This window comes from Aedes albopictus, chromosome 2 (assembly GCF_035046485.1).
Source record: "Aedes albopictus strain Foshan chromosome 2, AalbF5, whole genome shotgun sequence".
Classification (NCBI taxonomy): domain Eukaryota; kingdom Metazoa; phylum Arthropoda; class Insecta; order Diptera; family Culicidae; genus Aedes; species Aedes albopictus.
The window spans coordinates 470,674,424-470,695,636 of NC_085137.1; the positions used below are offsets into that span (position 1 = coordinate 470,674,424).

The 21,213-nt window shown below is 38.1% G+C and overlaps 1 protein-coding gene and 1 non-coding gene across 7 annotated transcripts in view; one reads left to right on the top strand and one right to left on the bottom strand.

Moving 5' to 3' along the window:
• Positions 1–21,213, bottom strand: part of LOC109406447 (coronin-1C) — a 242,486-nt gene that overhangs the window by 126,318 nt on the left and 94,955 nt on the right. Inside the window, exon 3 of one of the 6 annotated variants that reach the window (XM_062854029.1) lies at positions 760–21,165. The exons of the other annotated variants lie outside the window; for them this stretch is intronic. Within the exon in view, the coding sequence (XP_062710013.1) occupies positions 15,363–18,935 (3,573 nt within the window). The 5' untranslated portion in view covers positions 18,936–21,165 and the 3' untranslated portion in view covers positions 760–15,362. Of the gene's footprint in view, positions 1–759; positions 21,166–21,213 lie in introns of those variants that run through there. 6 annotated transcript variants of the gene reach the window in all.
• On the top strand, positions 13,490–13,561 carry Trnae-cuc (transfer RNA glutamic acid (anticodon CUC)). Its single transcript has one exon. It is a non-coding gene; the product is annotated as a tRNA-Glu (tRNA).

The following is a 21,213-nucleotide window of genomic DNA, read 5'->3' on the forward strand; positions in this document are numbered from 1 at the left end:
TGAAGAATTCCCCGTGGAAATGTGCAACACGTTACGGCATCGTAGGTAGGTGAATGCGTAATGTTATGGTTTCCTTTGAAATTTGGGTGGCATCATTGAAAAGTAGTTTATGGAATAATGGTGCCAAGTGAATGCTGTGCTTACGAATCGTGATTTTCCGTTATATGCAATTTGGGGGAAAAGGCACAGGTATCATTAACTGATAAAGCGTAAAAACCGCTTTGTGTCATTGTTTTCGAAGTTGAAAAGCGTTAATAAGATGAAACACTGCCCCATAAGTTATAATATTCAATAATAATGCATTAACATACTAAAAAAGTTTAAATGAATTCGAGGCAGAATCTTTGGAACAAATATGAAATACCTGTGGAAAGATTTTAAATATGTTTCGTAATACAAGTTAAGATGAATTTCTTGGGGAAATCCTTAAGGAACAACAAAAAAGTAACAAAAAAACTTTTAAAAACTATGAGGCTACCAGCGGAATAGATAAATTTAAAAAACAGATTTATTGAAAATTATTCTGCGAGGATCGCGGGAGAAGATTGTGGCGAAATTGCTGGAGTTGATACTGCAAGAAGACATGAAGTAGATTTAACCCGTAAACACCCGGGACGATCTACTTTTGGCAGAAATGCAATATCTTCTTCGTTTTTAAACATTTTACCCTGGATTTTTCTTATAGTCAAGGGGAATAGTTGTGCTAAGAAATGCATGGTACCTCCCCCCCCTTTGCACCCTCCCCCATTTGCTGGTAGCCGAAAATACATGGCTTTGTTTTTGTTTTTTAATTTTTATAAATTCTACATGTTTTTACTCAAATGTTATCTTTGCTAATCACCAATAGTTTTCACTGATCCTTGACAATGTATGCAATGCATTACAACCCATCATCACATCATCACAGAACATAGTCTACGGTACTCAGAAAGCCTCAAAGTACTCCTTGAATATTCATGGTACATGAATTGGTGATCTAGGTCATCCAAATTACTCTGGAATACATTTTCTTAAGATCTACAACATCTACCATCATTTGTGTTCACTCTGTTCATGAAATTCAGTCACGTTGATGTCTATTAGACCTCGCAATGCTACGAGCAACTCGATATTGTGGCAGTTGGACATTAGGCCGTCCCTTATTTTGCAGAAATTGGAAATGTTATAAGTTCGTAGGTGGAAAATGATCCTTTTTTTTTAAGAAATGATCGTGTCAAAATTTGAAGTCCGTATCTCAAGGCTAAGTGGTCCCTCAAGGGACCTAAAGTTGTCAAAAATGGTATGGGGCCAAAAAATCATGAAACTTTATTCGACAAAAAAAATATCGCTATTCTACTAAAACTGGCGATTTTAGGACCTTAAAGGCCCAACAATGTGCTTAGATTTGCGATATCTCTACCCAGCAGGAATTTCTTCAAGAATTTCTCCAGATATCTCTCTAAAAATTCTGCCAAGAATTCCTCAAAGAATCCCTTTAAATATTCTTCCAACAATTTCTCCAGGAATTCCTCATAGACTTCTGCTGAGAAATTTTTCAAACATTCCTCCAGAAATTACTCCAAGAGTTTCTCCAGGAATTTCTCCAAGAATTCCTCAATGGTTTTTTCCAAGAAGCTGTCAAGGAATTTCTCTAGAAAATCCTCAAAGAATTTCTCGCGAAACCTCCAGGAAATCGTCCAAAAATCTTCCAAAAATTACTCCAGGGGTTCATCCGAGATTATTTTCAGGGATTTCTGCAGAAATTCGTGAATAAATTTTTCAAGAAATTCCAGGAAATCCTCCAGGAACTTCTTCAGGAATTCTTCGTAGAATTCTTCCAGGGATTTTTTTGGAAAGTTTTTCAAAAATTCCTTCACAAATTCTTCCACGAACACCCTATGCTCCTTCAGGAAACCATTAGTAATTCCTCAAAAAAAAACTCCTGACATAGCTCTAAGAATATGTCAGGGATTTCCTCAGAAATACCTCCGAAAACTGTTGAGGAATTACGCCGAAAATCCCTCCCGAAATTCCTCAAGAAACTTCTTCGGGAATTATTCCAGGAATTCCTCCAGGAACTCTTTCAGGTAATCCTTATTAAATTCTTCTTGGAACTCCACCAGGAAGTCCTCCAAGAATTCCCCAAGGAATATCTCCAAGTATTCATCCAGGTATTCCTCCAAGACATCTGACTATAATTATTTCAAGAATCCCATCAGGAACTTCTCCAAGAATTTCTCCAAAAATTCCTCCAGCAAATTTCGCCAGGTATTCCTCCAAAACGTCCAAACGTAAGAATTTCTCCAAGAATCCGACCAGGAATACCTCCAGGAATTCGTCCAGCAGTAATTCCTTCAGGAATTCCTCTTGGAATTACTCCACGATTCCTCCTGGAATTACTTCAGGAATTCCTATAGAAATTAATCCGGGAAATACTTCAGGAATTCCTACAAGAAATATTCCGGGAATTTCTCCAGAAAACACTCCAAAGTTTTCTCCAGGAATTCCTCCAGGATTTCCTCCAAGATTTGTTTCAGGAAGTACTCCAAGAACTCCTTCAAGGAATATTCCAGGAATTTCTCCTGAAATTACTCCAGGAAATAAAAATGACAAAAAAAAAATAACTTCGGAAATTCCTCCAGGAGTTCCTTCAGGACTTCTTCAAGTAAATCCTTCAGGAATTCCTCTAAGAATTCCCCCAGGATGTTCTTTAAAAATTCCTTCACACTACATGACTTCTTCCAGAAAGTACTCCAGGAATTCCTGAAGGATTTATACAGAAATTTCTTCAAGAAATTCGTGGACAAATTCCTGGTAGAAATCTTGTAGGAATTCTTGGAGGAATTCAAGAAAGATTTTTTCAAGGAATTCCTGAAGAAATTCCAAGAGAAAATCTTGATGGAATTTTTAAAAAAAGTCTTGGAGGTAATCCTGGAGTAATTCATGAAAGGGTATTCTGGCAGGAATTCTGGATTGTTGGAGGAATTCCTGGAGGAGTTCTTGGATGATTTCTTGATAGAATCCCTGGGGAATTTGCTGTAGGCATTTCTGGAGAAATTTCACAAGGATTTCCTGGTAGAATTCCTGAAGGTAATTATTGAAAAATCCCTAGAAGTATTCCTAGAGTAATTTATAAAGGAATCCCTGCCCAAATTCCTGGAGTATTTCTTGGAGGAATTTTTGACAGAAGCATTGGAGCAGGTTTTGGAGAAATTGTTAACAGAATTACTGTCGGAATTTCTGAAAGAATTTCTGGAGGAATTCTTGGAGAAATTCTTGGCAGAAGTTTTTTTAGGAATACTAAAGAAATTCTTGGAAAAATTCCTGGAGGAAGAAATTTCTGGAGAAGTCTCGGAGCAATTACTCGGAGGAATGCCTGTAGTTTTCCCAGAAGAATTACTGAAGGTTTCCTGGAGAAGTTGGTTTTAGATTTTTTTGGATGAATTCTTGAAGAAATTTCTTGACAAAATCCTTGGAGGTATTTGTGGAGAGATTCCTGAAGGGATTCTTGGCCGAAATCATTGAGGAACCCTTGTTAAATTCTTAAGAAAGGTCCTATAGGGTTTTTTTTTTGTCCGTGTAGCTGCCGGCTTAGAATAGCACTACGGACCACCTGTTCCGGGGGTAAAAGTCCACCAAACAGGTAACCCCAATCCAAGGTGTCAGGCGACCCGTGCTGAGGGATGAATGGTTGAGGGGGTTTAAAACATGCTCGATCTTTAACGGAGCCCGTAGCGTGGGTAGATCGCCTTTTTGGGTTGCGTTGCGGTGTTAGATCTACCAAACCGAAATCTAGTGTCGTCCTATTTTTCAATTTTGGAATATGTGTTCTGATAATTATAGGCATTATAGTATTTAGTCCTTGCTACTGGTGTTGTGATGACTTCCAGTCTTTGAATAAAACTAAGTTTACCAACTTTACTTTGCATATAGTTAAAAACCTCACCATCTGAGGCTAAACTCAATGCAAAGGAAATCAAATTGGGTTAGGGATCCATGTATGTACTAACTCTTCGAAGACTGGGAAGTGCTAGTACGCAAGGAACATACTAGAATCCTTATTACTGAACACATGTCCCATTATTGAAATGATATTGCTGCTAATGTTAAAACCCGGGTCCTAAACCTGGGGAGAATTTAGCAGTAAAACAAGGGTGATGCTAGGTTTCCGATGCATGGCCAATATCAGTACTCTTGTTTTGTTTTCTAAGAAAACAAAACAAAAACTGTATCAAAATCGATACTTTATTGCCCCTCAATGGCAATTGAGTAATGCGACATGCACTACACTAAGGATACGGGTAATGTCACAATAGATTCAAAAACTGGTCGCAGTGACAAACCCGAACAGGAATAAAAAAAAAAAAAAAAATAGGGTTTTTTTGGAGGAATTCCTGGAAGAATTCTTGGAAGGAGTTCCTTGAGTAATTTTGGGAGGAATTTTGCCGTAGTTCCTTAAGAACTTCTGGAAGAATTACTGAGGATATCTCTGAAAGAATTATCGTACGAATTCTTAGAGTAATCTCAGGAGTATTTTCTTGTGGAGACACTAAAGATTCCCTGAAGGATCCTGGAGGTATTCATGAAGTTATTTCTGGAGAAACTCTTGAAATTTCCTAAAAAATCAATGGAGAAATTCCTGGAGGATTTCCTGAAGTAATTTCTTTTGGAATTCCTTGAAAAATTTCTTCATAAATTCCTGGTGGAATTTCTGGAAAAATGCCTGAAAGTAATCTCGGATGAATCTCTGGAGTAATTTTTGAAAGAACTTCTGGATGATTACCTGCGGAATACTGGAGAAATTCTTTGATGAATTCCTGGAGAAACTCTTGGAGGAATTCTTGGAGGAATGTTTGGAGAATTTCTTGACCAAAGTCTATAAGGAATTCCTGTAGAAATTGTTGGAAGAACACCTAAAGGGATTCTTTGAGGAATTCTTACCAGAATTTTTAGAGAGAATTTCGTAAAAATTCTCGAAGAAATTCCTGGTGGAATTCTTGATTACTTGAGGGAATCTTGTAGGAATTTCTGGTAGAATACTTGAAGGAACCTCTGGAAGAGTTTTCGATTAATTTCTTGAAAAATTCCTGGAAGAATTCTTCCAGGAATAATTGGAGGAATACCTTGAAAGATTATTTGAGGAATTCTTGGCGAAAGTCTTGGAAGAATTCCTGAAGGATGTTTTGGAGAAGCTACCCCGATAAAGTAAAGAGATTCAGTAGAGCTTGTGGAGCTTGAAAGTCTTAATTCCAGAATAATTTGGATGACCTAGATCACCAAGTTAATGTTGCTAAGTTATCAGAATTGCACTCCGAGGCTCAAAAAGTAGTGAAGATTATATTCGGCGAACATTCGCTACAATAAAAATATCATAAGATTTACAGAAATTGCGACCCATACTTCAAAATACATTGGATCTCATTGAATACCAGTGGACACCCAAATAACAACACATAGAGATACTCGCAATATTAGGAGGTGCTAGAGACACAATCGTGAAAGAATTATGCCGATAGAGTGAACAGAAACAAGTGTAGAGCCTGTAGAACTTGAAGGTCCTAATTCCAAAATAGTTTGGAAAGCCTGGAATACCCCATGAATGTACCAAAAGCATTATAGTTGTGCACTGAGGCTCCATCAGCAGTATAGACTACATCCCACGAATATTTTTTACAATTAAAGCATGATACAGTATGTAGATATCGTAACCCAAGCTTCAAAGTATTTTGGAGGCCATTTCACAGAATGTCCAACTACCACAATGTCGAGTTGCTCATAGCATTGCGAGGTCTAATGGACATCAACGTGACTAAACTTTATGAACAGAATGAACACAAATGATGGTAGATGTTGTAGATCTTAAGAAAATGAATTCCAGAGTAGTTTGGATGACCTAGATCACCCAATATTTTTCGAAATTTTTAGTTTTTTTTATTATGGAATTCTAAAAATTGTACAATTCGGCTAAACGAATGTCCAGGCAAAAAATGACATTTGAAGGGTTTTTAACCTCGCTTTTGTTTCAGTGTATATGTAAGTGTGATGAATAACATTTTTTTAAAAACAGTACTAGTTATACTATCACTACGATAAAAAAGTTTTATCATAAAATCTTTTGTATGAGTTTCCTGAACACTTTTTTGAAATTGCTTTGGCCTCGGCTAAACGAATGTCTGTCACTGTAGAGTTTCCACAGGAATTCCACAAGGGATTCATCCAATAACTCGTCTAAGAATTCAGACATTTTTATTGAAATTTCTTTGGGGATTCGTTCTCGGGTTTGTCCAAGGACTTTTCAAATCGGGTCATTACTGTATCGAATGAAACAGACGGCCTGTCCGTACAATACACAATTTTCTAATTGCTGAGCTAAGTGACAAAAAAGATGTTTTTTGAGGTATTAAAAAATTCTAATTAATTTTCCAAAATTAACGAAAAAAACTCTAAATGATTTCATAAAAAAATCCTTGGTAAATTTCTTGAAAGTATGTATTGTGGAAATGTTTACGAAATTTCTTGAGGAGCTAATAAGCTTTGCTGGGTAAAAAAAATGATTTTGGGTCTATTGCTGAAGCAATTACAAGAAGAAACGTTGCATAGCTTGAAGAAAAATAGAAAAAAAAACTGTGGAGGAACTCTTCATACATGGAAAAACTCAATCAATGTTGAAGCTCTGCATGTGTTTCGAATGAATTTATGATGTAGTTCTTTAAAATTTAAGGAGGAAATTTTGAGGAAATCTCTGAAACAATACTTGAAAGGCTTTTCGTGATTTCTAAAGCTTTTTAAAGATAAACCAATGAAGTGAAAATATTAAAAAAAAATCATTGATAAACTACTTTGAGGATTCCAAAATTATGAGTTTTTTTTACTTTTTTTTCATCAAAAAAATCCCTGGGAATTACATCAAAATTGCAGTAACAACTATTCCAACAATTTATCCACGAATTTAGGATGATCCACACCTGCTGTGCTGATCATAGTTTGAATTCTTCTTGTTGATAACAACAGGATAACATTTTTTTTCTTCCAGGAATACCTTCAACAAGCTCCGAGGTGTCAACCAACTATATTTTTAGGGATGCATATGAGAATTTCTTGAGAAATTCCTGAAGAAGTCTGTATCGTAGAAGCAATTCTAATAAAGATTAATAAATGTGAGACAAAAAAAATAAAAGAAAATATAAAAGAAAATATAAACCAAGCCGAAGTACTAGGATACTGATTTGTCTTCGCATTGAAATCCTACGTGTTCGGTTGAAAGTTGTCATAAGCTGTGCGCTTGTACATATTTCTAAGAACCATTGATACTTTTATTACGCCGTTTTTCCCTAGAATACCTTGTTTGGAACAACCGGCTGCTTCTGCCCTAGAGAGCCTAATGAATGAGAACAACAAACCTGTTAGATTGTAATCTATTTCCAATTAGAACTAAACTACATAATAATCCACACTGATGGATTGTGACTGATAGAGCTCTATGTTCTACTCTTAAGGTGTTTTGACGACACGTTGTGAAGTGCGTAGAGTGTGCTCTGTACATTCCCTCCCAGAGGAAGATTTACGTTCTGTTAGTTACTTCTGAGAATCGTCATTTCATGTTGGAAAGGAAATTAAGTTTTCCTCAATCTTCAAAGTTTTTGAATTCTTTGAGTGAAATGGTCTCACAGGAGTATACACTTTTATCCCACCTGCTGGTTCCCACATAAAAACTGACTGATTACAGTTACCACTTTATCAGCGTGATGCATCTACATTAGTCAACGAGTTGGTAGGTGACCTGTGTTAGCATGTTTGTAGGTAACTACGTACCAGAAGACTGTGTTACTTTACTCATATGATAATGCATCTTTTTACCCCGAAGGCATCACCCAGTACCAACAACCAGCAGTCTGAGCTGTAGCACCGTCATCAGTCAGCCAGCGCCGTGGTTATAATAGCTGATGTCGCCTCACCTTGCACCAGATACAGATAGGTATATGGTAGATGCCAGAGTAGGAACTGACTGACCACTACACTGCTGTTGATGCTGTCGATGACAAGTTTTTCCTGTTTGTACGATTCAGTTTGTTTTTCCGCGACAGCGAAGCCCATCATCGCTCTCTGGTTGCGCGACTAAGCGAGCTAAGCTAAGCGATTCAGATTATGAAACTTTGCTTTCGCGATACCGACCTTGCCTAGCTGTGGCGGATATTAGTGATGTTTCCATCATTTGGGTTTACTTTTTAGCTATGGATATATGTACTACTCCAAGGGCGTAGCCAGGTTAGTCAGGAGAAGGCGCAAGGTTCTAAAATATTGCACCTATAAGAAAGCATTGAAAATAATCGCAAGAGAAAACAACTAATTTTGACAGATTTGCAAACTGTAACAGGAAGAAAAAAATATGATATAACCGAAAATAGGGTGACGATGGGTATTATCGGCAGGTTTGTTCTCTTCGTCATGAGGGGGTTTTTTCGGCCAAATTTCCCGAAACTTAGTCATACAATTCAGCTTGGTGGGGAAGGATTTGAGGCCAAGTTTGAGTTCAACAGCTTTCAAAAAATCCCCATGACGAAGAGAATAAAACTGCCGAAAATACACAATTTCCCCTATTTTAGGTAAAATCAAACATTTTGTCAATTCGTTCACAAATATAAAACTGTTCGGAACAAATCAAACATTAGGTTGGAAACAAATGGAATCTGTGTTCGAAATAAACATGCATCTTCTATTAATTTCTGACAGGTTAAAAAATATGTAATACAATGTAGATACACTCCCGTTCAAAAGTTTGGGGTCACCCCCTCAAAAACATGTCATTTTTTAGGCCCATATCTCCGCCAATTTGCGTCCGATTTCAAAACCCTAGGTTTCATTCAAAAGATAATAAGTCAAAGAAACTTTGAACATTAATTAAAAGAAACTATTTCAAAAAATTTTGTATGTAAACTTAACCCAAAGTTGCTAAATTTTCTAAAAAATTAATATAAACTTACGGCAGTGTCGCTGGAAGTTGGGTCGACCAAATTTTAAGATGAGAGCGGTAATATGACCCATTTTCTATTAGCTTTAAACTGCTTTTTACAGAACTTAGCTAAAAAATCTAGAAAAAAAAGTTATTAAGTAAATTAATCCTTGATCGACCAAAAGTTTGGGGTCACCCCTCAATATGATGTATCGGCCAAAAGTTTGGGGTCACTTTCGTAAAACATGGAAAAGTGATTTGGTGATATCTTCGTCATCTATAGTTCAATTTTAATTATTTTTGGCTCATTTCAAAGATAATTAACTAAATTTACGTTTGATGTCTTCAACTTAACGTATTTAACGATTTTTGTATATAAAAATGTTATGTAAAGTTAGCACATTTTACCACGCTTCGAAAAATGAGGCAACTTTACGTTAAGTTTTAGTATGTAAATTTCAACAAATATGTGTGGTTCAATGTCTATGCAGTAAGTATCATTTATTTTGTTTCAAATAAGCCAAGAAGAATTAAAATTGAATTGCTTCCTTTGAAAAATGCCAAATGATATTCACGGTGAATATCATTTAGCATTTTTCAAAGGTGGTCCGTGACATTTACCTTAAATATTCGAAAAATATCAGTTTTTCCGTGACTTTCTAGCAGAACTGGTCTAGCCGCGCAAGTTTTTCATATATATACCCAGGCTTGACAGAAACTCCCTCGCGAGAAAATGAGGAAGCGATTTCGGCGATTTTCTGATGAGTGAAAATAAAACTCAGAAATCACAACGCAAATCCTCAACAGCACCGAGCGCGAGTTTGCCGCGCAGCGAGGAGTCCGTCCAACACTCATAATTGCTTGTTGTGATTCTCACGTCCACTCACACTCAAAAAGCTCTCGCGAGTTCCACTCCCATACAAAGAAAGACTCTCGAGGCGAAAATCGCACTCAAAAACCCGAAATAATCATCGGCTCTTTTTTCGTTCCCCTCTTCTTCGCTCAGTTTTTATTGCCTCTCGGTTTGTGGTTCGTTCGCTCACTCGCGACGAGGCAAAAGCAAAACACCGCTCTAGAGCATGTTGCAAAACTCTTTTGATTTCGAGGAGGATTATCAAGCCTGTATACCATATTCTCAGGTTCAGCTTCTAAAATTAGCTGTAGGCGATTGAATTTAGATATGACGAAATGAAATTTTCAACACTGCAAACAAGCAACATTTCTCTCAATGCAGGGAACAGGGTATTTCACAAGCATCTGCCCACTTGTGCCGGCCTTCGGCAAAGTTTTTCGACACGTCCAAGGCTATAGTTCTACATTACCGATTGGCGTTCAAGAAAAATTAAAGATCCCCACGAGATTAAGCTGAAAGTTAGACCATATCATCTTTTCAAGTATGACATTAAAAATGGGTATATCAACATTTTTTCCATGTTTTGAGTCATCCTATTCAACCATTGATTTCGAAACCGAATTACCACAAGAGTATGCGTTGTTTAATTTCTTACTTTTTTTCTGAGTTTCTTCAATAGTTTTATCAATATTTTTTTTCTCAAAAAAGACGTCTCCTAGAAGGGTTTCGAAAATTTTCTCATAACATTGTTCTTGAAGGTACACCAACATAAGATTTGGGTCGTCATTGTTCAATGTCTTTGATTTTTTCTGCAAGAATTCATCTGGAATAATCACTTCTCAAATATAATTTTGTTCGAATGGGTGTAATCAGTTTCGTAGCTTTTAATTCCGCCCTATGTTGCTTATCCTGTGACAGATACACGTATTTCGACTACCACTTGTAATCTTCCTCACTGCCAGTTATCCATTTTGTGTTGATCGTGGAATCCTTTTGCGAGTAGAGAAATTTATGGATAAATCTTTGGAGGAATCCCTGGATAAATACATGAGAAAATTTCAGAAAGAATTCTTGAAGAAGTTCCTGAATGGAGTTTCTAAAAGAATCTTTGGAGTAATTACGATGTAGAAACTCTTAAATAAATCTTTGAAGACATTTTTCATAAAATCCTTGAAGAAATTTAAGAAGGAATTCTCAGAGAAATTCCTGCAAGAATCATTGAAGGAATACTAGGGAAGAAATCTTGAATGAATTTCGGTATGATTAAAAGGATTCCGGTATGTATCTATGGAGGATCTGTTTTGCATACTTTGAGAAACTATTGGAGGTATTCTTGGTGCAATTATTAAAGGAATCTATTGAAGAATTCCCCACAAGTGTTGGAAGAAATTTATAAACGAATGCTTAGATGATTTTCTGCATAAAATCATTTGAAATTTTTGGAGGAACTACTGAATTCCTTTGGGACATTTCTTATGAAATTCTTAGGTCAGTTTGTGTTTAAATACTTGAAGAAATATTTCGAAAATATTCTTAAAATATCCTTAAATAAATCGCTAAAGAGAATTTTGGAGAAGTTTCCTAAGATATGCGAAATAGTTGCAAATTCACCTGAAAAATCCTTGGAGGAATTCTTTAGAGAATCCATGGAAGCGTTTCTAATGTATTTTAGTCGGAATTTCTTTAAAAAAAATCATGATGGAATCACTGGAAGAACCTTTAGAGGAATTTTGAGGAAACTTCAGGGAGATTTCTGTTGAATTCTTTGGTGAATCCTGGGACGAATTCTTAACGGAATTCAAGAGTCATTGTGTCATTGTAGAAATTTCTAAATATATAATTAAAATTAACACTAAAATAAGCAATAAAGAAATTTCTAAGGAATCCTTAAGGGAATTCCTTAAGGAATGCTTAGATGAATTATTGAATGCTTGGAGGAGTTCTTGTAGAAATCATTCGAGAAATTTCTAAAGGAAACCTTGGAAGAATTCCTGAAGGAGTTCTTGAAGGGTTCTAGAAGAAATTGAACAATTTTTAAACTATATAATCCATGCACAATTATCCGGAAGAATCCTTGAAAGAATTACTTAAGAATTCTTTGAAGCGTTTCGCGTAAACATTTTCGGAGGCCTTCCTGAAGGAGAACCTACTTGGAGGACGCTATGTTAAGGAATTCTTGGTGGACTTCCTGCGGAAATCCTTGCAGCACTTTCTGAAGGAGTCATTGTTATGTCATTTTATAAGAAATCCTGCTGAAAGATTTCCACGGGAAATCTATTTTAGGATGCTTGAAGAGATACCTGAATGTTTACTTGAAGGATTTGTCAGTAAGAATAAATAGAAGTAAGAAATTCAGGAGAGATCCCAGGATGAACTTTGAAAAAGTCCATAAGCAATCCTTTAAGCCTTTAAGTCTCCACAGCCTTACATAATAAATGGACAACCCCGAAGACATGTACAAAATCTTGTAGTTCAAATACACAATAATGCCACGTTGCGGTTTAATTATCTACAAAACTTTCCACCATTTGAGAGCCATATGACTTCTGCACAACTTCGCTGAAGATCTTCGCACCACGATGGTAAAGTGCACGTCTGGGTCATATTGACCCCAACATGTTACTAGTATTAAGCAGACAAGGCAGCCCTAGTCACGCCTCTGCACTTTTCCACACACCAGCTTTAGAGGAGGACCCATCATAGAGAGCAGGTTGTGAAAAATGGTCTATGTGCCTGCTGCTGCACCCGGTGCGCCCATGTCCAAGAGATAGAAAAATTTACCGCGCTTTAATTATGTTGTGATTTCAGGGCAGGTGCCCATCGTCGTCGGCTCGGTGCAAAGCTTACCAACGTACCGGGCCACATGGCCGGCATACACCAAAGGATGCTGACTCGGGTGTAGGTTTCAATTTTCCACCTTTCTGTTTGCTTACACGGCGAAATCGTTTTTCCGCGCGCTCATCGCTCTGACTCTGACTGAAGCAACTACAGCGGAACCGGCTTTAGGTTACGTGCGGAACTAGGTTTTATAGGTAGAGACTAGAGAGGGAAGTGGAGATTTTGTTTACCCGCACGAAAAGGCGAGGTGAGATACGTGTTGTCGTGGCGCTATCCCGCCTCTGTCACATCGACCGGTTGGCTGGCAAAGCTAGAGGCGCAATTTCGATGACCAGAACTTCAAGATTCATTTGCTTGCTTGCTGTTGAGTTACACGATCGATGGATGACATCTGATATGTAAAGTTACACAAGCATTTGGTAAACAAGGGCGTGATTAAGAATATCAATTCAATATTTGATGTGAGGCGTGAAGTCAAACGAGAATTATAAGTAACCGACAGTTAAAAATATATTTTTTTATTAGACTATAAATGAAATTGTGATTGCATTATTGCGATTGGCAATAAATCATTAACACTAAAATAATTTGGATTCAAGTGAAAAATGATAAATTTTTAGCGTGGACAATTTAACATGTTACATTCATTTGGTTCAACCACTGATGCAGTGTTACATTCATTTGGTTCAACCACTGAGACTGTGAATCTTCATTCCGAGAGCGAACCAATGAACAAATTCATTCCGCACAGCCAGCGTAGGTAACCAATTCCACACCTATTTTCTCAGGCAGCTAAAATGAATCGGATTTGAAACGCTCTCCAAAGAGGCTTAGATTTTATAGAGCTTTTGACCGCTCACCGACATAAGTCCCATATTGTCTAGTGGTTAGGATATCCGGCTCTCACCCGGAAGGCCCGGGTTCGATTCCCGGTATGGGAAACTTTTTGCATAATATTTGAAGCATTTTCCTCTGCAGTGATGTGTTGTTACTCTAACCCAGGACTTCCCAAACTGTGCGCCGTGAGACTTCTTCCATTTTTTTAAATGATTCACTTGAGTTCAGCGAAGACCATCTTCACAACCCGCGCATGGCGATATGACCGACTAATGGTCTTACAGAAACTTGGTAAAAATCACAGAGCACGGTATACATTTGATGGTACCGAACAGAACAGTAATTAAACATTTCACAGAATTTGCTAATTTGTTTGCTTGTAATTTTCACAGTTAGTAAGTTGGATTGAAAGACCTTGAATTTCACAAAACAATCAGTTGAAACATATTTTTACAGTTTCGATACGGTGAATTCTTCGCAGAAGTCTTTAACTGAATTCTGCCATTTATTTATGTGTTGAATGTCGTGGAAGTCCTCTTTTTAGAGGACAGAGATTGTATCGGAAATTATTTAAAACACTAATGATTACCTCCAATTTCAATTCGAGTGCAATATCCAGGAAAGCTTCTAGTACGTCTAACATTCTAACAACGCAAATTGTTGACGCAAACGCAAACTTTGTTGACGTTTTGTGAGAAAGCTAGAAAATCAACGCCTATAAACTAGTAAATTAGATAAAGGAAGTTACACAAAACGTACAAAAAAAGTTAGATGTTGAAATGCGAAACTTTTTCAAAAATAAATAATTTCGTTTAGAAACATTATGAAAATTACAGTATCGTTGAAAAAAACGAGAAGGATGGTGGAAATTATTTTCACTGATATAATTGGGCGAGAATCAAAAAGTAGCTATAAATGTGAAGGAAATTGACAAGTTGTTTAAAGATAAGATAAGGTGTGTTGTAAAGTTAGGCTCGAAACTGAGAAACTGAGTGGTAGATCTTAACTTTCCTTTTTCATCACGTTGGCTCTCAATTTCAGCAGACAACTTGACAGGTTGAAGAAGTCGTCATTAATATAATGAAAATTCAAAAACAGTTTTCTCTATGAAAGAAAACTGACATGTTCACAGTGAACATGTGTTGATTTTTTCTAAGCGTTCTTATACAGTTTTGTTAATGTATTTCCATAGTTTCGGCGCTTAAAAACATAAAAATGTAAAACATTGAGATTTTTTTGTCCGGATGTGCTTGGTCATTCAAACTGTCCTTGGGTTTACACCATAAAGTCTACGGGTATAATAGTAACTTTTTACATCATGCAATGCTGCAATATATAATTTACCGTGTAAAATGAATCTTCTGAAAGCTTAGCAATAATTCAAATATCAGTTGCCATGTTGTATCTAGGTATTCCAAACTATTACTAAGTTTAGAATGTTTAGGATCTACAGCGACGAGAGTTTATTTCTAAGTTGCATAGAGTTATGTTACACGATCAACTATGCTAACACGAGAACATTTAAGATATTGTAGATATTCTAAGGAATCAGGACATTCACAACGCTTAGCTTATGCTAAGTGTGTACTTCAAACGTAAGTTAGTAAGTATCAGGTATCAGTAGGTCGGCTCTAGAGGCACGTTCTCCTCCATTTGGGAAATTTGTGCCATCGCCATGAACACGAGCCTATTCATCATTTACCTGACGGAGAAGGGAAGGAAAAAGGATAGGAGATGGGAAAAGACAGGTAAGGGAATAGGATCGTCATACTCGCAAAAGCGTACCACAATGGGTTCACATAGCGTCCTGAAAAGGACACTGTAATAACGCATAAGCGTGCCACAATGGGTTCGAACAGCGCCCTGAGAAGGGCACTGTGATAATGCATAAAGCGTAAAGAGAGCCTATAGCTCTTTACCACAGCGGGTCAAGAACAACAGAACGTCCTGAAGATTCAGGTTTCTGAAGTCAGTTTCACTTAATAAGTGTTTCCCGAGTACTCGGAAACGCAATTGCGCAAAAGCTGGACAGTTACATATTAAATGATACGAAGTTCCATAATCGGATTCACAGCTATCACATGCAAATGAATCAGCTTGCTGAATATTCGCCATGTGATAACTGAGTCGGCAGTGGCCAGTCAATGCTTTGACCAGCATGCTGCAATTCTGCTTTGACAGATTTGTTAGATACTTTGCCACCCCTAGAGATGGCTCAGTACAATACAATTTTGTTTGACGACATGACTCCAAACTATTCCAATATTGTTTGTGCTGAGTGGCAGCCCAGGTGTCAATCTGAAGCTTCACCCAACACTTGGATACCGGAATAGCTGGCTCAGGGCCAATGAAGTCATGTGATGCTCCAGTGCGAGCTAACTCATCAGCCAATTCATTTCCAGCGATGGAAGAATGGCCAGGTACCCATACAAGGTGAACAGCGTTTGCTGAATTCAGCTCCTCAATTTGAGTTCGACAAGCGATAACTATCTTCGACCTGGAGTTGGCCGAAGCAAGTGCTTTAATAGCAGCCTGGCTATCTGAACAGAAGTATATTACTTTGCCCATTACGTGCTGCTGAAGTGCTGATTGCACTCCGCACATAAGAGCAAAGATTTCGGCCTGAAAAACGGTGCAGTGTCTGCCAAGTGAATAAGACTGATACAGCCTTAGCTCACGAGAATAAACACCAGCACCTGCTCGACCTTCTAGAAGGGAGCCATCAGTGTAACATACGATGCCGTCTGAAATACTTCTCTCCAGATAACCAGATGTCCACTCTTCCCGGGAAGGGAATTTCGTGGAAAATGTCCTATATGGAAAATTACAAGCAATTGTAAGATCACTTGGAGCAAGGACAACTTTGTCCCAATTCACCAAAAGTGGAAACAACGAGGTGTGCGTTGAACTGCGGTTCACAGGAGTTTCCTCTAGTAAACCGAGTACCCATAGACGGTAAGTGCAAGAAAGTGCTTCTTGTTTGAGATGAATGTGTAGTGGGACAACGTCAAAGAGAACTTCGAGCGCTGCCGTGGGAGTTGAAGAGAACGCTCCAGACATCGCCATTAAGCACATCCTTTGGAGATGGCCTAACTTTGATTGGACCGTTCTCACTTCGCCCTTTTGCCACCACACAAGACATCCATAGGCCAATATTGGCCGAACAACAGTTGTGTAGATCCATTTGATATACTTGGGTTTTAGACCCCAAGTTGTACCAAAGGTTCGCCGGCATTGCCCGAAGGCCATACAAGCTTTCTTGATTCTGAACTCAACATGAGGTGTCCAGGAAAGCTTGGAATCAAGAATGACTCCAACGTACTTTACCTGTTCAGTCACATTGATTTCAGAATCAAAGAGACGTAAAGTTCGAACACCATTACGGTTTCGCTTTTCCGTGAAAAGAACAATAGATGTTTTACTCGGATTTACCGAAAGGCCATATTGGCGACACCAACCCTCAACTACCTGAAGAGCGTTTTGCATCAGGTCGAAAAGGGTGCTGATGCACATGCCGACTAACCATGTTAGGTAGTCGTCGGCAAAACCATAAGTAGGAAAACCGCTATTATTGAGTTGCCTCAATAGCGTATCTGCTACGAGATTCCATAAAAGTGGTGATAAGACTCCCCCTTGGGGGCATCCACAAACACTCAATTTCCTAATCGCCGCTTGACGCAATGTCGAGAAGAGATGTCGGTTTTTGAGCATTTGGTGAATCCAATTGGAAATCATTGGAGATATACCATGACCCCGTGCGGCTTCCAATATGGCATCGAAAGGCACGTTGTCAAAGGCACCCTCGATATCTAAGAAAACACCCAAGCAGGATTGCTTTTGAGCGAATGCCTTCTCGATATCGTAAACAACTTTGTGTAAAAGAGTCACAGTGGACTTTCCAGATTGGTAAGCATGTTGGTTCACATGAAGAGGCACATTGGCCAGATAAACATCACGGATGTGATGATCCACAATGCGTTCTAAGCATTTCAGAAGAAAAGAGGTCAAACTGATAGGTCTGAAGCTCTTTGCTTCTTCATACGACGCGCGACCCACTTTCGGAATAAACTTCACAGTAATATCCCGCCAGGATTTGGGAATATACCCTGTAGCAAAACTGCAAACAAGTAGTTGTTTCAAAACATGTTTGAAATGATCAAATCCCTTCTGAAGCAAAATAGGATAAATCCCATCTGCCCCTGGAGATTTGAAAGGAGCAAAGCTATTAAGTGCCCATTCAATCGATTCTAAAGTTATGATACTCCGAGCCGAAGCTAAAGAATCATAACTACAAGAAAAGACATCAGGTTCATCCGAAGATGTAATATCCACACATCCGGGGAAGTGTGTACTGAATAAACATTCTAAAACTTCCTCATCAGAGGAAGTGAAATCACCATTTGGCAAACGAAGTTCGTTTAGTTGAAAATCCTTAGATTTTGCAAGGATTTTGTTCAATCGACTGGCTTCACTCAGACTGGAAACATTTGTACAAAGGTTTTTCCAGCCGGATCGTTCAGCAGACCGAAGAGCTTTCTGGTAGGCCTTGCGAGCCGACCTGAAAGCCTCCGATCCAGCCGAACGTCGTCTGTTCCAACTCTTTCTACATTGTTTCTTGAGCTTCGCCAGATCGGAGTTCCACCAAGGGGTTCCTCTTGTGGTCTTCACAGACCGCAGAGGGCAGGCTTCTTCAAAAGCTTCCATGATGAAGGCCGTTGTAGTATCAACGGCATCATCTAAATCACTTGGAGTGTCAATTGATGGTGAGTATCCATGAAATTTGGCTGCAACCAAATCGGTAAAGAGATCCCAGTTGGTTGACCGAGGATTCCTGAAACGCAAAGTTTGCGAAGTAAAATTCACATGTTCAAACAAGATGTAACGATGATCAGATAAAGATTCTTCATCTGACACATGCCAATTGGTCAGCTCATGACTAATTCTGCTAGAGCAAAGCGTTATGTCTAACACTTCCTCTCTACCAGATACCATGAAGGATGGGCGGTTGCCTATGTTAAGTAATCCAAGATCTGTACTACTCAAGTATTCCATCAAACTGGAGCCTCTCAAATTGATGTCTGAGCTGCCCCAGATTATATGGTGAGCATTAGCATCACTACCAACAATTAGCGGAAGGCCTTTTGAAGTGCAGTATGCAATGACTTGCTTGAAAGCATCCGTAGGGGATGGTTCATCATGCGGTAAATAAACCGAACAATAAACGTATTTCCTGTTGAGGTTTCCAACAGATACATCTATTATGATAGCACATACATCTCTGGTAGTTAGTTCAGAGATGAGTGTAGCAACGATTGCGTTGTTGACAAGCACACATGCTCGAGGCATGACACGTGAGTTTGCCATTTCATTTTTACTGAAAGTAGCAAACACCGGATTCACAAGGTTTCCTAAATAGAAATTCCCCTTACGAAAGTAAGGTTCTTGGACTAACGCCACTTGGGCTGTACCATTTTGCATAAGTCTACAAAGATTGATCGTTGCTGTTCTTTTGTGCTGAAGATTGATCTGAGCTATCCTAACCGTAGCCACTACCCAAACTAGGCAAGATTAAACTCTTAACAATCACATCACAAAGAAGAACAGCAACAATAAAGCCAGATCGGTATCGAATTGAGTGCGCCAAAGGCGAGGATGCACAGAATACACTGTGTAAAACGCATAATGCGAAACCATATAGGTGAAAATCTAAACTAATTAATAACATCTTCATAATCCCACCCTTATTCAGCCTCAAGTATGAGATTGAAGAAGGGCAGCTGATTGTCTTTTTCATCTTTTGTCTTTTTCATCACGTTGGCTCTCAATTTCAGCAGACAACTTGACAGGTTGAAGAAGTCGTCATTAATATAATGAAAATTCAAAAACAGTTTTCTCTATGAAAGAAAACTGACATGTTCACAGTGAACATGTGTTGATTTTTTCTAAGCGTTCTTATACAGTTTTGTTAATGTATTTCCATAGTTTCGGCGCTTAAAAACATAAAAATGTAAAACATTGAGATTTTTTTGTCCGGATGTGCTTGATCATTCAAACTGTCCTTGGGTTTACACCATAAAGTCTACGGGTATAATAGTAACTTTTTACATCATGCAGTGCTGCAATATATAATTTACCGTGTAAATGAATCTTCTGAAAGCTTAGCAATAATTCAAATATCAGTTGCCATGTTGTATCTAGGTATTCCAAACTATTACTAAGTTTAGAATGTTTAGGATCTACAGCGACGAGAGTTTATTTCTAAGTTGCATAGAGTTATGTTACACGATCAACTATGCTAACACGAGAACATTTAAGATATTGTAGATATTCTAAGGAATCAGGACATTCACAACGCTTAGCTTATGCTAAGTATGTACTTAAAACGTAAGTTAGTAAGTAAGTGTTAGTAAGTAAACTTGCATGCCACTTTTGGAGGGTGACTTGTATGGGAAATATCGTACCTAACATAAATCGCTCAAAACTATCAAATTCGATTTAGTAAAATGAAATATTTTGCATGAGTCGTTAAAATAGATGTTAATTGCCAATTTGGCTTTTGAGTACTTAAAAAAACATTTCCATGCCTTATGGCTGGCAGTCAAAAAAACCCAAAATCGCTTATTTTGACCTATAAATTTAGGTATAGCTCAAAATTGTGACGTGCTGGAGCAAATCTGAGCCCAGATTCGGATTCAGCAACCCAAAATCTGTCAGAGACACATAAGTTTGCTCTTGAGACAAAAAAAAAGTTGCGCTGTGTTATTGTTGCGCGATGGTTGAAATTTGATTCAGTGGGAGAAACAGTGGTCAATTAATACTGCAATGAGCGTCATGGTAGATTAAAGTGACCAGACGTCCCGCGTTTCGCGGGACAGTCCCGCATTTAGACCAAATGTCCCGCGACACATTATGTCCCGCGAAATGTCCCGCATTCGTCTCAAATCGTAAAAATGTCCCGCATTTGAAAAAACTTCAACAAGCATACAACATATTGTAGTAACTTCAGTACCAAAATAGTCAAACCGGTTATGTACAAAGCACAAATCACATCAAACATATTAACAAAACTTTCAACATCAGGGTCCAGAAACTGAAAGATTTTTGCGAGAAAGTACATGAAGATTCTGGGTTACAGTATGTACAGTTTGAACTCCTCAGAGCTTTTTTTTATCAATCGATAGCAGTCTCAGCTTTTTTTTTTATTTTTGATGAAAAAATTCACACAGTCAGGCAGCATAATTTTACAGTTCGGTAAATAAAATAGAGAGTGACAAGAGTACAATTACAAAAATAGTAGACGAAACTGTCTCAAATTCAAATTTCATGAAAGGGTAGAAAGCTACTGGCAGGCGGTTCAAACGAATAAGCTCGTGAAATCAATTCATCCAATAAGTTATTGCTGACTGCACCCCAAATTGGACTGACACAATAGTGTGCACACACCTTCAAAGTGTGATTGCAGCGCAGGGCCACGTCGGATCGAGTTGAGGTCTTCGGTGCACTTATTCCTTGTAAATGGAGGAATAAGTGCGCCGAAGACGTCGAGACGATCCGAGGCAAATGTGCACTTTTATCACACTTTTTAGGCGTACCAAAAAAAGTGTGATAGTCCTATTTGAGATGTAGTCTGCAATAATCAATGTTGACAGAGAAGCATCCGAACTACTCAATGAAGTAGTACGCAAGGACAAAATTGGACAAGCAGAAGCTAGATTGGTGAGTTTTTTTTTTGAATTTCTTTATGTTTGTGAATTTT